Source organism: Cyanistes caeruleus, chromosome 5, assembly GCF_971803275.1.
Source record: "Cyanistes caeruleus chromosome 5, bCyaCae1.hap1.1, whole genome shotgun sequence".
Taxonomy (NCBI): Eukaryota; Metazoa; Chordata; class Aves; order Passeriformes; family Paridae; genus Cyanistes; species Cyanistes caeruleus.
The window spans coordinates 36,419,904-36,437,999 of NC_141705.1; the positions used below are offsets into that span (position 1 = coordinate 36,419,904).

The 18,096-nt window shown below is 38.6% G+C and overlaps 1 protein-coding gene across 4 annotated transcripts in view; it reads right to left on the reverse strand.

Annotated features, from left to right (window-relative positions):
* The window catches only part of GALNTL6 (polypeptide N-acetylgalactosaminyltransferase like 6), a 424,227-nt gene that overhangs the window by 60,668 nt on the left and 345,463 nt on the right, over positions 1-18,096 (reverse strand). For all 4 annotated transcript variants that reach the window (XM_086890290.1, XM_086890291.1, XM_023924965.2 and 1 more), the window contains one exon: positions 12,699-12,882. In XM_086890290.1, coding sequence (XP_086746416.1) covers positions 12,699-12,882 — 184 coding nt within the window. The remainder of the gene's footprint in view (positions 1-12,698; positions 12,883-18,096) is intronic.

The window sequence follows — 18,096 nt, forward strand, 5'->3', positions numbered from 1 at the left end:
GGTATTTTTTGATTTTCTATTATGTTTGGAATGTCAAAACATACAGAAACGTACAAATTCATTTAAGTTTCATAATTATTTCTTCTATTTTTGTCAAAGAAAAGCATTCAAAATTCAGCTAACTTGAAAACTACAGAGATTGTCTCACTAGGTAATTAAGGTTTCTGCTGGTGCCTATTGTTTACAAAGTGCCTTTCAATTTTCATTCAGTTATCTTCCACATTTTTGGAAAATTTCTGTTCCAGCTGGGTAATAGCTACTTTTTCATTCAGAGCATGCTTCTATTTTGTGTTATTATTGTAACTATCTGAAGAAATTGTTTAGAGAAAAAAAACAAAACAAATTCAAAAGAAACCTACATCATCTAGCACCTGAATTCTAGCACTGCTTAACACAAACTTCTACAGAAAAAAGATATTTATTTCTAAGTGGTTCATATGGCTTTTTTGTAGATGCACCTGATGTGGTATCTAGATCTAAACTGATCTAAATAAAATTAACGGGGTGTGTGTGGGAGTTACTGTTACTAAGCCCAAGCAGCAAATTTCTAGTTTCACCGTTCACTGTACTGTATTTATTCTTTATACAATAACTAGGCAGATTGTATACTTAAGGTTCCTCATAATAGTTAAGATTTTACCAATTTGTTTTTAGTAGGAAGCTTTCTGAAGACAAACTTGCCAATGAAATGGAAGTTAAGTAGAAATGTCAGTCAAAAGATTCTAAGGTGGTGGTAGAGAGGACATGACATCAGCTTTCACAGGTGAATGCCCCATCATAAGGAATGAGAAAGCAAAATCTTTGGAGAAAACTAAGGTATGAAAGAACACCCTGTGCTCTAATTTTGTATCTATTTAATGTTCTCACTTTCCCCCACTGGAAATGTGGATGAAGTTGTAGAGTCTCAAAGACAAGAGAAGAACGGACAGAACCCATCTGAGATGCGAGACAGTATCCTGACTTGTGAGGAAAAGGGGTGGGGTCAGCTGGGATTTGAAAATATTTTGTAACCAGGGCCAAAGGCTACAGGAAAAATAAATTCCAGGACTGCATTTGTCCTTTTCACAGCTGTTACCACAGTGGAGATTCGTTATTATCTATCATCATCAGTTCTACAAACAGCTTTTCTCTTCCTCTACTGCTACCAATGGATGACACTATTCTGAGAGAAATTCTCATTGTCAGTCCACCTTGACTTTGAACTTTTTGTTACTGAATTTCAGACTTTTTTTTGCTAACTTCCAAACTGACACTGGGATTTTTTTTTTCTCCTTTTTTTTTCCTTCTGGATGCAGAAATAATACTGATAATCACCTGATGGGTCATCTGAATGCTCTGCTACAAGAGATCTTTATGTTTGTCTTTTTAAAAATTACTTCTCTGACGCTATCATTCTTGTTATGCTATTAACCTTTATTGAGTTACACAGGAATAACTTTTTCTAGGTGTACTGTGTATTTGGCTATTGGATGTTCTCATGCATTCCCACTGAAAGATAGATAGATAGTTTAGATAGATTAGATAGATAGATAGATAGATAGATAGATAGACAGATAGATAGATAGATATCATTTCCTGATTTAAAAATTCTTCTATATTTTCATTATCAAGAGCAAAGCTAATACTCATAGGTCAACGAGTTTAAAATCAGTGGCTTCATTATATAGACGGCCAAACAACTTTTAATAAACCTCACCTGAAAACTGTGACTATAAATGAATAAGAAAAGCTTTTACAGGCAGAAACACTACTTAGATTTCATTTAAACCAACACTTTAAAGGGACTTTGTCCTATCAGCCAGTAGGTGGAGATGTAAGTCCAGTAAAAGCAGAAAACAACTATTTGGCAGTCCTTGATACAATTGAAGGTTTGTATAATACAGCTTAACCAAGGTTAGATTTCTTAATAAGTATTAGATGAGACAGATGAAATCTGTCTGCAGTTAAAGTCCATCTATCAGCCTTCCTTGTCTTACAGCCTAGGGCCAGCTGTGCCTGTGGAGATTAGGAAACTTTCATATCCAACAAACTATTAATGAAAGTAATAAGGCAAAAAGCTAAATAGGTGATGAAAAAACATAATTTTTAATACACAAATATGTAAATTCAAGTAATTTTAGAAACTTTATCAGTATCTTGCAATACCACATTAAAAAAACATGGCAGTATAAAAAAAATATAGTCTCAGGCATTCCAATACCCACATTTTGATAAGTTTTGAACCCTTTCATGCCTACAGACATTATAAGCATGTTATTACCTTCCAGTAAATATATGAATGTTTTTAAAGTATTACCACTTCCATTAAGATAGTCACAATACTCTGTCTTGGCATTAAAAATTTATTAATCTATTAAATTACCATTATAGGAACTCATACTGGAAATTAGCTGCAATAGCAATAATGCCTTTTGATTTACAAAAAAACACATCTCTTAACATCACTCTTCTATAGAATAATAATATCCCTATATGTAGCAGAAATGGAAATACAAGCAAATGCAGTAAGTGTAAAAATTAAGGCATCATAGTTTACATTCAGTGTTTATAATAATTTCTTTGTTTTGGTTATGCTGTTTGGTTTAAGGTCAAATGAAAACACCCCTGAAATAACAGGGCCCATATGATTAAGCCATATCGACTAATAACATGTATATGACTGACAAAGGACTATTCGTCTCCCCTGAATGCCCTTTGAACAAGTCAGGAACAAAGACTGTGCTTTGAACAGTTTTGCTGTTTAAACTGTCATTCTGTCAAAAAAATCACTACATGACGGGCTAGGCATTAAAACCTACTGCAAAGCAGAAAGCTGAGGACTTGAAACATTTCCTGTGGACTGAGAGCTTAGGGCTTGTTCTCCTTCAGGGTGCTCTGGGAGCCTTTTCAAAACCCCTGCCCCATGCTCCCCTGAGGGTGGTCTGAAAACACTCCTCCAAACTACTTTCTTCCCTGCTGTTTACTTTTTCCCTGGGTATTTTGAGAGGTCCTTTGCATGTCTGCAGTGCTTTGAAAAGGAAAATTATTGCTACTGTTCTCCCACTGTGCTCTTCCTGACTTACCACCATCTCTCCACTCCCAATTCACTGCATGTCCACACATCATTTGCACTCATGGGAAAACAGAGTGGTTATTTGCCCTAGAACAAAAAAGCTAGGGAAGTGCTGCAGCATCAGCTAAACTTTCTGCTGGAGAACAAGGAGAGTGGAGGGCATGGGATCTCCTCTCTCCTTGCAGGCATCTCATTCTCTGTAGGGGGCAAATGGACTTCTGTAATTTCACGCCTACAGTGCCTCTCCAGCCCTGAAAAATAACACTGATGCACCGTCTTAAAAACAGAAAACATCACAGGGGTTGATTTTCCAAACAATTCACTTGAAGAGATATTTCTGTGCTGTTTTCCCACAAACAAAAGAGGTACATTTTGAAATGTGTAAAGCTCATACAAGAATCTTGTTCCCTGACAAAGGATACTGTCTTGGCAGTTTATCAAAGAACTAATGTCAACTCTTTTGAGTCTCATTTGTTCCTGGTCTATCAAGAGACATGCATAGCATTTTATAAGTAAACTAACACAGCAAATTTCAGAGTGTTTATCATAATTTTCACTTCACAGGTTGCAGGAGGCATTTACCTTTGCCTCTTGACAAAAAAACTTGTCTTGCAGCTAGAATAATGATATTTTGGTTACTTACATGAAAATGAAACAGATGCTGGTTTGTCTGGGGATAATTCAAATAAGGTAGTCATCAGGTCAATACCCATATTGAACTCTCCTAAGACTGTAAATAAAACACGTATTCACTTTCCTCACTCAAGTCTGAGATAAATGGATTCACAGATAAACTGCCAGGGTTAAAACCTGCAGAAATATTGAAGGCACATAATTGCTGTCACAGAGATGCAAAACCTGCTGATATCCTGTAATCAAAATCAAAGTAGAAATTGTCTTGAGATCATCTGCAGACATTGTCCTGTACCTGATTCAGTTCAGTGTTGCACTAAAATCTGCACAGTGCAATTCAGCAGCTCCATGAGGTGGAGGGCTTTGTGCATAACTGGATCCTATAGGAATTGTGTGTGCCCATGAAGTCCTAGATCTTGATCTTAAGGCTGGAAATGGACCTGAAGAGCAAGCTGCTATTGTGCTGTAAATCAGATGCCATCTACAGGATGTGGAGGAATTATTTGGTGCCATTTTATAAAGGTTTGTTTAGCAGGAAGCTGAGAATTTTTTAAGGGCCACAGTGCAGTACACACTGCATTTCTGGCTGAGAAAATAGATTTTTGGAAAGCCAGGGACTTCACATGTCTCGATTTCTGGCATCTGGACCAAACAGACATTATTATAATCAGGATTTAGAACAGAATTTGCCATTTGCACAAACCTCAAGTAAAGCTCAAGTGACATTGCAATAGGTTGTAAAAAACTGGAGGGTTAAGCAGAATTTAAAAATCTTAACAAATTGGAGAAGTGAAGTAAAGGAAAAAAAAAAATAATTCCAAATGTGCAGATACAAAATATCACACAGATCTGTGGATAATGAAGACAGACCACGTTTGGACATGGCAATTGAAACAGATATGAATTTAAATGCCTTGTCTTTACACATGTAAAATCTGAATTACAAGAGGAGGATGATAAATACTTGCCTAGATACCAGTTCTGCAGAAAATGATGTGGAGTTTACACCACAGCAAAAGCCTGGCATGAATCAACACTGTCCAGAAAACGTAAACAGGAACAGTCTCTGAGAGAGGCAAAGTCACCCATCTATTCTACCAGACTTTGGCTGGTGCTGGTATACTCTCAGGATGGAAAGAGTGTGCAAAGGAGCAAAGACAATCATCTGAGATAAATAAAACATTATTTATTATGGGAGGCTCAAGGAAATGTTATCATTTACTTGAAAATGAACAAAGAACTTATCTGACATGAGTCCTCAAGTACTTAAAAGCTCTGCTCCCACTGTACAGTCTATGTGATTTAAAATTTGAAGGGGTTAAAGGCATGGCAGGAAAGTTTCTGATTTGCAAGAATAGTACTGAAACACTGGGTATATACAAATTTCTTTCCCATCTCCTCCTTTTTCATGCTTCCAGCACACATTGCATTGGCAGTCTAATTTTTTCAGAGCGGAAGCCAGATAAATCTCATTACCTCAGAGCTACACCAAGATAGTTGGATGGACAGAATTATTCCATGCAGAGTCAAAAAAATCAGAAGGTATATATTGTCAAGTGAAGATGCTTCTATGTCATGCTTAGTCAATTACTGCCTCTGAAAAAAGAACCATGGGCATTGGAGGAAGGCCCAGTGATACTGTGGAGCTCCTGCAGACCTCACAGAGCAAGGGGTGAATGACACACACATCCCACCCTGGACAGATGCTAAAGAGTATCAATAAACCTGGGCCAATGAGCATGTGTGGATCTTGCATCAATGTACAGATTTGAAAGTGGTTTGGCACAGAGCAGTCCCATAAAATTAATTGGTTCAGCCTTTGTGCTTTCTTCTGTTGGAAGCAACTGCAGCACTAGATTGAGGTTTTAGACAGCAGTAGATAATTTTTTAAATAAACCACAACAACCAAGCGGATGCAGAGGTTTCTCCCAAATTTATGCTGATAGACACTATAAAAGGTAAGAGAAGGGTGTTGGTTTTCTCTTTCTTAGAACCAATAGGTGTCACCAAATTCTACATGAAAGTTTCAGAGAAAATGGTTTAAAAAAATATGAATAAGAATAGAAAGAATTGCTTTAAAAAGGTGATTTATTTTTCTTTATGGAAAGCTGTTCAGACTTGATTTCATAATTTTGAAAGTGAAGCCATCTGTGTCAACAGTATGGTGATAGTTTTAAATAGCTCACCTGTATGCACTGAGCAATATAGCTCTGTCTCCTTCTTGGCCACCATCCTAGTCTTTTTTTATGTAAAGACGTATTGAAATCATGCCCAGAAGCTACTTCATTTTCTAATTACTGGTAGTATTCATGACCCATTCTATGAATCTGCCCCAGCATATGGGCATATAGACTGTCAAGCTCCAAAGGTGATACTTGTGTGAAATAGCAGGCTAACAACTCTACAAGCATTACACTCAAGATGTTTATATTTTTATGCTAAATATGATGCTCCAAGTATTAAAGAAAATTAGAAATATGAGTTTAGGCATTAGGAATAAAATTAGTACTCTTTTGTCTTGGGTGGCATGAATCACAATGACCATTTCAGTGAAAGGTAGTGTATCAAATCTGAATCAACCCAATTCAACTAGCATGTAGAACTTGATGAGTGATTTATTTCCTTGACTGAAAAATAAAATTAAACCAGCAGCAGTTTTTTATCTTTGAATTTTTTTTTTTTTTCATTCTGACAGACTACACTCTCTGTAGAGCTTTCTCCTCTGTACTGGTCCTCAGAGAAAATGTACAGGTTGTACAGAACCTCTACACTGAAATCCTACCAAAGGCAGGAGGAAATGATTCGATATGAGCATATGCACACTCACAAACTCTGTGTTAGTGTTGGTACCTTTCATTGAAAATAATTCTGATATTTCAAGGGGCCATGGGTGGATGACAGTTTGTAAAAGCTATTTTTATATCCACTATTGTTATCTCTGTATAGCAGTCTTTTACAGACCATAGCTTGTCAAAACAATAAATCAAGACCGTAACTTACACAAACTTGTGCTGGTTGGAGACTGCATCACTGTAGAGTAATGCCTTTGCATAAAACATTCCTATTGCACAGTTCAAAACAGTAGATTATACTCAGGCTTTAAAAAAATAGATGATTGTTTCTGGTTGTGAGAGGTTTTATGAATATGTTTATAGGCAGAAATCAGCCATAAAAGACATAGGCTATAAAGCACTGGAAGCTGTAGAACAGAAATCATTGTCCAAAGCACTTTCTGAACTTCAGAAAACGATAATAAAATTGTAAAAGTACTTGTCAGATTTGAAATGCAGTCTTAGCAAAGACTTTCTTTGCACCAACATGTTGTAAAAAGTATGTATTTAAATACTGAATGTAAGGAGCTGCAGAAAAAGAGTATTTCTGAGAGTATATCAAATTCAAATAAAAGAGCATCCGGATGACAGTTTGCAAAATAATAATGTGATTTCAGGTCTGCTATTCAACAGAAAATGCCAAGTAACCTTCCAATCTTACACACAACTAGCTACATTAGGGTCATAAATTACATTCAAGGTTGAGAGCCTGTGATGCAAGGGAAAAGAAATATGTACTGATCACCCAATTTTATCCCTTGAGCATGTCCAAAATTTTACCCAAAAGTACATCCATTAAACATAAGTGGCTCCTATCACTGTGAGAGCCTTGTGATGGTGGAGTGATTCTGTTTCTATATTATAAATAGGACACTGAGTATAGGAACTAAAATGTCAGGTGTCACAAAGTTGTTTCTACTTGCTTGAATAGCTCAGTATTTGCAAAACCATTGTCCTAGCCCTTTGCTAGAGTTATATGGCTCTTCAGCTCTGTATACCTTCAGGGAGGTCTGGAGATCACAGCTCTACATTAGGAGGCAAAGAACTCTTGGAGAGTAGGGAATGGCCACACACTAAAACACTTCTAACTTCCTCAGATAGGTGCTAGGAGTGCATCCTGTAAATAGCATAACACTTCTCTCATTGGTTAAATTTTCCATCTTGAGCTGCAATTCAATAGCAAATTGTTAGGTTTCACCTTCACCTTTCTGTCCTTCCTCCATCATAAAGTTACACCACTATAAAACTGCTCAAATGAGCTCTGCAGCCCATTCCAAACAGTTTTTTGAGTTGAACTGATGTTTTCTTGTCTGGTTAAAAGTATGTTGCAGCTGGCATGAAACTGATGCCAGTTTTCAGATCAGGCATGTGATAATATGAACTGATGTAATGTAAGTGCTGACAGAAAATAAAGAACAGTCACCCCCAGCAGGCCTGAGCATATCAACCCCCCACTTTGAACTTCCACAGAGCTTTTAGCTCAGACAGGCTATTAAATCATATAAACTGACGTGCTGTATATCACAGTCCATTATAGTAACAAGGTTATCCTATTAGTTTAAGTGGCGATCGCTTGGGTTAGGCAAACTCTGCTGGAGACCAGAGCGTCTGCACCACGGAAAGGAACAGCCAGGAGCGTGCTCCCATGTCCCAAACCTGTGTGTCCTGTAAGGGCATGCTCTCAAACCTCTGCTGTGACAGAGGAACAAACCAGCAGGTGAGCCAAGATGACCCTTGCCACAAAGCAGGTAAACATCTCTGGTCACAAAGCAGGTAAACATCTCTGGTCACAAAGCAGGTAAACATCTCTGGTCCTCCCTGCTTATAGACTAGAAGAAAATGTCCCAAGTGATCTCCAATTCTGCTGAATGATCACTGATCCTGGGATCAAAACATCAAGCATCATAATAACAAGATCATGACTCCACAATTGTCTGACAATTTCCCACCATGCATCAGAGCACCAATTTGAGTTGTTTACACAACCCCACATGCAGCAGAGGAAAATAGCATCAAGCACCCTTCCGAGTCTATTTAGGTAGTTGTACACAAATTGCAGGACAAAAATCAGTACCATCACTGCGGTGACCTGCAACTGTGACAGATCACTTGAATGCAATATGGAACTTCTGTTGTTTCTGTGGCACATGAAAAAGGGAAATCAAGGAGTTCACGGACTTAGAGTCTGGTGGAGAAGGCAACCTTATTAGGGGAGAAGTCCAGTTTCCATGCCTATAAGGATTCGATACATCCTGAAAAACAGTCACACAGATCTTTCAAAAAAAGCACTAATCTTAAAAGCTACAAGAGATCCGTTTATGGAATAGTTGTTAAACTTCCCTATATGCTACAATGAGCATAGAAAAATATCCAATAATTCACATGGGAGCTTTGACTGAAAGAACATTTTATATGGCTGAAGTTTGGTTCAGTGAAACTTACAGAAATTTGGCATACTCAGTGATAAATTATATGTGAACCAAAATGATAAAATTTGTGGATGAATGCTGCCTGATCCAAGTGCAGTAACAGATTTGTCATATGACTCCCCAGTTGGTGCTAGTACATCATCTGTACCTGAAATTGTCTCCAGAAGCTTTTGAGAATGTTTTACAGTCTTAAAGTCAAAAACACCAAGCCAAATCTTGGTGTAAAGCTACTTGTTGTGAACAGCTGCAGAGTGCCTGAGAATGGGTGAGAAGTGTATGTGAGAAGAATCTGAAAGCTGCAGTGAAGCTCCAAGTTCTGTCACAGCAAAGGATGGAGTTTCTGCCCCAAGTGGCACTGCAGGTATGGGAACAATAAATCATGACTACTCTCACACCACAAATGGATGAGAATGTCTCTTCTTCACAAGAGGGATTTTGAGCTGGAAGACCGTGTTGAGATAGATGGCATCCAATGGCAGAGTACCTGGTCAAAACTGAGCACAGTGGAATACAAACAAAAAACCACAAATCTCAGGAAGATATTAATTCCAGAGCACTAGCTGAGCTGGCTGAGCTTAGTAAGCTCTGTGAGCCTGTCATACCAAGAGCCTACCTGCCAACACTTCAGCTGGTTGTGTCAGCTGCAAACACGCTGCTGGTGTCTGCTGCAGCAGTACTTTGATCACGTGCAGATGGAAAGCAAATGTACCATGCAGATAATACAACCACTGCTCTTAGGTCTTCTGGAGTTTGATCTGGTTTTACGTACATTATTTCTAAGGCTGATGTGACCTTTTCTGCTTCACACATATACTTTGTTGGCATTTTAAGTGAGGGGGAAAACTCATCAGCACGCTTTTTGGATCATGTATACATTATCTGCTGGTGTTTTACTAAAAATGCTGGCAATTTTCCAGTTCATTAGGGATCATCTCAGATCTGACTCTGCTGGCAAGAAATAAAACTATTACGATACCAACAGTAAAATATTTAACCTAAATAAAAAAAATAAAAATCCCTACTGCTTACAAAATACTAGCATAATAATTATGGTGCTGGCTGAAGCAATTTCTAGTTTTAGTACATATGTACCTAAAGGAAAACTGTTCCATATCTTTTATTCCACAGAAGTTGTCTTGGTCAATTAAGTTACTGATGAGTAAAATGGTTTGCAATGTTTACTGTATTTGTTGTAAGCAAGGTATTAAAAACCTGAGATCTCAGCAGAGAATGCCCTAGGAGAGAAGCAGAACTGACTTTGAATTAGGAAATAATTTTTCCCCCAAGCAAAAAATCATAGTGATTATTTAAAACATATCTATTCCCATTTGCCATTCTAGGCAGAGGGTACTTTTAAGCAAGCATATTGTCCTAGCTCAGTGAGCCTTCAGTCCTGCTGGCACTGTGGGGACAGACATGATGGTTCCTTGTGCAGTGCTGCTTTTCCAGCAGCCTTGCTCTGATGTGCATCCTGTTATGGGGAAAACAAAGGAAGACTCTCATTGATTTGTGTAAGAACTGGGAAGCTTTTCCACCTGACAACCACTCAGATTACAAGAGATTTGTAGGCTGCATTGTACTGTATGTTGTTCCTTGAGAAGCCATTTATCTGTCTGTGTCTTACGCTGGCAGGGCAAGGTGGGTAACAATTGCTGCCATGCTGAGTGGAACAGCAGCTCATGCAAAACCACCACATCTATTCTATACTGCACAAAACCTCATCTTGCTAGAAAGTTTCCTATGAGAGGCTCCTCTTCATCCTCTCTTGTCTTTGCAGCAAGATTCTGTAAGATGCATACTACAAACAAATGTGAAACAACTGATAAGCAACCCTGGCAATAGAGAAGTTTTTCTTATACACACTGTGACTGCTGAACCAAATTATACAATGGTTACTTTCAGTAAGTGCCAAGAAACCACAACTGCTCAGAGAACCTAGAAGATTCAGAGCAATTTAAGATCTAGCAGCTCTGGAGTGTTATGTGATTGCACTAGCTACATCTATGTTGTGGTGCAGTGTAGCAGGGCACCTTGCCCCTCAGAAGAGCTTATCTGTGTCTTGTTAGCTGGTTTAATAACTCAGGGCATCTTACCCTTCACAGGAGCTTGCTAATTGGTGAAATAACTCAATCAAGACAGCTTGTTTTGCAGTGAATTTTTTTGATGCCATGAAAGTAATGCTTCCAGCTGTCAATAGATATCTTGCTGTGGAAATGAGATCTGGAAAGATAAGCTGGAATTTCTGACTGACAGTTCACTTTACAAACTATAAAAGCTACACCAAACTTTCACAAAGCAGAAGTCTTCTGCATGTTCCCTGGAAATGTGTGGGGCTTTTTCCCCAAATCTGGGACACCTACTTCATGGTTACTCTCCCAGGGGCTGAGTGAAAGAACTGTACACTATCATTATTTTGGTGGTAAATTACATTGCCTCTTAATCTATACTAGCTCTTTGCTAGCTTTAATATAGGTACCTCTACATTGTGCACTGTTCTATGTAATCTACAATTTCTCTCTGTTTTATACTCTGTAATAAGTAACTCTGTTTAAGGCCTTTTTTCTGTTATTGCCTATCTATCCAATAAACAACTCGTTTTATAATAACCTGATCTGCCATCCTTAGAACTTGCAGGCTGGAGTGATTTTAGGTGCAGGCCATACTAAATTCAAACTGCTGCCAAAAATGTAAGGCAGGGCTTGCCTGAATCTCCCACCTGATCAGTAACAAGTTGTCACATTGGCACCTAATGTAAAGAACTTCACTGGCACTTATGCTAATGCAAGATGAAGACTGAAGGGCCTGGATGGAGATAAGTAAAAAGGAACAAGTAGAATAATGAAAATGAGCCCATGAATGTCACAGTCACCTGCTTCTCCCTGCTGGTCATTCCCTGGTTATTAGTCAGAGACACAGTTCTGTTGTTGTTGTTTCCAGGTTTTGTTTTGGGGAGAGGAGTATGCTGAGGTTTCAAACAGCCATAACCTACAGTGTGGAGGCTGAGCCTGGGCTAATGAGTGTCAGCCCTGCTGGGATGTGCCTGTGTGAGAGATCTGGACACTTTCCCACATTAGAACCATTTCTGTCTGTCCTTTCTCTTCTGGTAAATATTAATCCAAACTGATCCTTACTTAAAAATAATTATAAGAAAATATAAGGAAAAAGGACGTACCTTTGTGAAAAGAAGACAATTTCTATGAATGAGCTGATCTCTACAATACTGGGATCAGAGGCTGTCTTATCTAAAATTATTTAGAAATCATCTTGGCAGTGTTCAGGTTTGACAGCTCTGTGTTTAAATTACAGCACTGCATATACAGCAGCGATATAAACAGTTATAAACAAAGCATCTGCTGGGTGTAACGTGGACTCAGCTGCTGATGCATGTATTGCATCAGCCTCCAGCAAATAAAACATTAAATAAATTTTCTGTGAAATAAACAGAATACCTGTCATTGCAATCACTTCTTGTCTGATGCCAATACTTAACTACAAGTATGTGCCTGTCTCTTATGTACAGTCACTGAGCCAGGTTTTGTTTCCAGGCACAGCTTGTGAATTCTGCAAATTGTTGCCTTGATATTTTTTCTAGTTTTCAGGTTTTATAAGCCTGTATAAAACCTGTTTTCTTCTATTACCTTTCATTAGCAGTAAGTGGCCTACATGGAAATGTCTGGGCTTGGATTGTGCTACAGTTACATTTCTTTGCTTACCCTTCTTCATGTTCCCACTCTCCCCTTTATTGCTACTTACTCAAAGGGGTCGCTGGGATCAGCTCTCTGGAGCTCTGGAGGAATCGGTATTCTTTTGTAGTACATTTCCCAGTCAAAAGCTCCTCGCATGGCATCCCCCGCCTGTGCCTCGTAGCCAAAGTGATTGTGGTCAATGACATCGATCATAGGACACACGATGGTTTTGTGGTTAAGTGCAATCTGGTCTGAAAAATGAAAGCAGAAAATAGGAAACGGCATGTCTAGTCAAGCCATCTATCATATTACTGCAAAGTGAATCCCACAGGTTTCTGATGTTTGAAGATTGTTCACTTTGTGCCCTACGGCCCCCCAATAATTCGATTTTTCAAATCTGTATCAAACCTTTATTTAAAGTAGAATTAATGCAGTTGGGCAATGATTAGAAGTATTTATGGTTCTTTAAATAGAAGCACATCCCTGTGAGACCCACAGGAGTCCAGTTATTTGTATCTCTCTCATATTGCTACTCTGAGCTGTCCCCAGTCTGTCAGCTATGGAACAAGCCAGCAAGTAAATGGTAAAAATACTCCTTTATCTGTGGGGATTGTGTATGGGAAGCCACTGAGAGAGAGATTTATTCCTAAATGTGAATCTCAGCCCTTGCAACCATTCAGTCACTGTTCCTGTGGCTGTAGCGTGCATCAGCTTTGAAATCAAATGCTCCAAATTAAAGGCAAACTCCAACACAAAGAGCAAAACAGAGCTTGTGTCCTTCTTTTTGTACCAATCTTTAAGTTATAAAGAAAGCTCCACAGTATTATTCTTACCTGCTTTCTAAAGAAAGGGGTTTAGTTTTGCTTTAAAAAAAAAAATTAGAACTGTGAGGCTAAATCAAATTCCCATCTCTAGCATAAGCTCAGCTGGGCCTGAGTCTGCTTTGGTGAATCTTATTGCTTAATCTTATAGAGCTCCTCTGAAAAGAAAGAAAAGAAAAAAAGATAGGCCAACATCAAGAACTAGGCAGAAGAATAATGGTTTGAAATGAGGAACTGCAGAGAAAACCTATAGCTGTGTCGACAGGAAAGGACAATAAAAAACTACCGATGAACCCTCAAAAAAAACCCCCTAAAATCTTAAAATTCCAAGTATAATAAAATTTTTTCTTTGAATGGCATCTTAGATTCTTTACATGATTTAGTACATTTTAAGGCCTATGTGGAAAAGTTGTTTTATGGATTTTTTTATTTTGTTGTTTAGATTTCACTGATGCTTGATAGTACCCTAAAAATAATCCGAGAGCTGAGTGTGGATTGAACACTTAGATAGGAAGGCAGGTAATACTGATGTAATGATTAATTACACAGATTCTGCTTCCATGCCTCTGAGGGACAGAAGGAAAAAAAAAGATTATTTTCACAAAACATCTGGGTCTTTATATTTATTCTCAGAAGTTGAAGTTTAGAAACACTGTCCAAATCAGGGATCAATGCTGCTAGTGAGAAATTACTGTGACGGGAAGTTCAGCACGCTTTTACATCCTTGTCCTTTAACGGTGAAATAAATTTAAAACACAGGCTCTCACAAAATTCTAGGAAACTCATCTCAGAGATAATGGCTGCATTACTGTTGCTATTGCCAAATATAATTGCATTCACTGGCACACTGTATAGTGCTATCTGTGATCATTATATAAAGTCACTTTTACATAATCTCTTTCCTGTGATGGCCCTCCTAATAGTTATATGGCTTCTAACAATCTGTCTCTGATTTCCCCCTTCTAAATTGATTGGAGTAGAGAAACTAAATGGGATTGATTTGTCTGGAGCAGGTCAAAGGTAGACTCATAGTGCTTTAGCATCCTTCTCTTCATCTTTAAAAGCTGCTGTCTTTAAATACAATGAAGGATTTGAAGTTTCCATGTCACATGCAGAGATAGTCAGGGGGAAATTTATTTGAGCAATGCTCAAGCTCAATCTGTCTTCATTTCTGCAAGTCTCAAGAATTCTGCAAGTATGATAATGCTTACCTGCCCATTTTAGTATGTTTCTCAGAACTTGCTGCTCAGCTTCCAAAACATTTTAGAGATAAGGAAGCACAGGAAAATCTTGACTTTTGATGAAACAGGGCTGTTTGTAATTGTGCAAAAGACAAAGCAACCAAACTTGCAGTCTCAATGTTTCCTTCAGTATGCTTAAAATAATGAATTTTACATACATACTACTTAGGTTTAAATGTAGTTCCAGTATGAATTTAGGAAAAAGAAAGAAAAGGCTGTAGGGCTAACTTATATTTGGTGAGCGTGGTGGTATCACAAACTTAGAGATGCAAACATGCTGCTGCCTTTATCAGCCACTGCTCTTTCCTCCACCTGCTCCTAATGCCAGACACTGAATGTCACAGCTGAAAAGCTTTACAGTTTCTTTTTCACTGCCTTTACTCCTCATCCTCTTACAGATTCTTACTGGTCTGAAAAGATCCATTATTTCACTACATATATGTTTCAGTTAAAGGGAAGAACAAATAGATAAGCATCACTGTACATGCAGAAATCTTGCAGATTTGAGGGAAAGCCTGGGAACAAGAGGGGACATTGCTCAGAGCTTTCTCCCAAGAAATTTTAACCAATACATGCATACATACATACATATTTATATTCAGCATTTTTAGGATCAAACAGAGTAAGCATATATGGCAATAAACAGAAGTTTTCAATATTGGATGAGTCACTATCTCAGAATATAGGTTTTACCTACAGGTTACCTTTTTTATTTCAAACAGGGCTAGATAAAGTAACAATGCCAATTTGACAATAGTCTCATTTTTGCAATTTTTCAATGCAAATATTTTTATTATCATACTTAAGTATGTGATTACAGATAATGACAACAGTTGAGTGACTCAGCAACTGAGTTGCTGTAAGTAGTTGGACCCTCACCTTCTCCTCTGTCAAGCCATATATCATACACATGTTGTGAAGATGGAAAACAAGCAGATGTTTTGAAAACTTGCTAAGAATAATCCGAATGTGATATATTTTTAATTCTTAGACAGGAAAGGAATCTGTTTTAGTAAACCTAGTTCTGGTAGCCTATGTCACTATTGATCTACTGTCCATCTTTCCTCTTACTGCTCCTGTAGGAACATCAGCAGAAGGAAATACATGCCTGAACCTTTCTGGTTTGCCATTCAAATTTCTTACCTGCAATAATTGTGTAACTGTGATTTCACACTGCACTAAACTCTCAACTGCTGGACTCCAAGCCACACCTTTCCTTCTGCTGAGGAGTGACAACAAACAGCTGTGTTTGCCAAACCTTTTACATCACTACACCTGCTTACTCAGTGACCATCAGTCAAAACTCTCTAGTATCTCAGAGTGTCTAACTTAAGCTTAAGAGCCCCTTTAAAGAAAGAAATAATCTAAATAAAGTTTAAAGAAAATAAAGTATTTTACACCCATTTTTAAGAAAACAAAACAAAGGACTGTAACTGAAAACAACTGTGGCTCAGCTCCACAAAGCCATTTAGATACCCTAAAAATACTGAAATAACTCAGTCTTCCTTTGGTCTAAAAGCTGATAGTTAATTCTGAAAAGATAAATTTGATAAAAAAGATAAAATTACTTAAATAGCTCTGAGAACCATCTTTAAGTGATTGCTCTTGGTTCCTCACCCCCTTCTCTAACTTTCAAGGTCTCATTTGGAACAAAACCTGGCTTGCAACAGTGGAAACAGCTGCTCCTCTCAGTAAAGACTGCCAGTCCAGAGCAGGGCTGAACCATGTATTTGCTGAGGATTTTTCACTACTCATGCCAGGTACAATCAGAGCTAAAACACAGCAGCTTCAAAGCAACAAACACTCAACATGTCCTCTGTTGTGGTTTCCCTGAATGACTTTCAGTCACATGCTGTGCTGAGTGAATCACAAAATACAACTTCAGATAAACACTTGAAAACATACATTAACTTTACTATTAATATTACTACTATTGTGCATCATCCGATTTCAGTAGAGTAAGTATTTGCTATCTAAAATTTATAGGAAAATTCTCTTATTCCTTTAGAAAAACAGGGCACAGAGAAAATATAGGTGTGTGTTCATTTTCTATTTGTCCTTTTTGTAATGCTCTACTTTTTCTTTCAAAATAAAACAGATTTGATTCTGGGCTTCAGTATTCCTCAAGACTCATTTCTAGGTCCTCTGGGTGGTTGGTTATCTACAGGTATTCTACTCTATGTGGAAAAATCTCATTCCTCTTGAGAACTGAGGGGTACTGATGCAGTTGCTCTCATCTTTCCAGTTTCTGGTTTGAGGCTGTGGGTTCAATACCCAACTGCAACCTGGCTGCAATTATGAATCCTTTCTCGTCATTTTTCGGTTTTTACAGGGTGAAATCTAGCTAGATGTATGGAACAGATTACCTCATGTGAGATCACACAGGCTAAGGGATCAGACCCAGCCAGAATGGGTTTATGAAAGTCTGGTCTTGCCTGACTAACCATCTTCTATAAGCAGGTAACCTAGTGGATGTAGAGAAAGGCTGTGGATATTGTCTACCTGGACTTCAGTAAAGCTTTTGATACTGTCTCTCACAGCATTAGATGCACTCTTCACTGGATAAAAAAAGTGGCTGGATGGCCAGCCCAGAGAGTCATGGTGAATGAAGTTAAATCCAGCTGGTGGAAGATTGGAAGTGTTTTTCCCCAGGGAATCAGTACTAGGGCCAGTACTTTATAACATCTTTATCAATGATCTAGACGAGGGGATCAAGTGCACCCTCAGTTGCAGATGACACTAAATTGGATGGGAGTGTCAATCTGCTGGAGGGCAGAAAGGCTCTACAGAGAGATCTGGACAGACTGGATCAAGAACTGAGGCCTTTGGGTCCTAGCAACCCCATGCAGCTCCACAGGCTGCACACCTGGGAAGCAGCCCAGAGGAAAAGGGCCTGGGGTGTGGTTGATAGCAGCTGAACATGAGCCAGTGTGTGCCCAGGTGGCCAAGAAGGCAATGGCATCCTGGCCTGTATCAGCAGTAGTGTGGCCAGCAGGAGCAGGGCAGGGACTGTCTCTCTGCACTTGGCACTTGCGAGGCTGCACATCAAGTACTGTGTCCAGTTTTGGGACCCTCAATACAGGAGGGACAATGAGGGGCTGGAACAAGTTCAGACAAGGGCAATGGAGCTGGTGAAGACTCTGGAGCACAAGTCCTGTGAGGAGCAGCTGAGGGAGATGGAGTTGTTCAGCCTGGAGAAAAGGAGGCTCATGGAATACCTTATTGCTCTCTACAACTGATTGAAGAGAGGTTGTGGTGAGGGGGCTGGTCTCTTTTAGTGACAGGACAAACAGAACTGGCCTCAACTTGGATTTCTCTCTGCTCCTTTATGATATTTGTGCTTCACATGAAGACATGGATGTTATTTTTAAAAATGCAGATGTTGTGAATGAGGGTGAGGGGG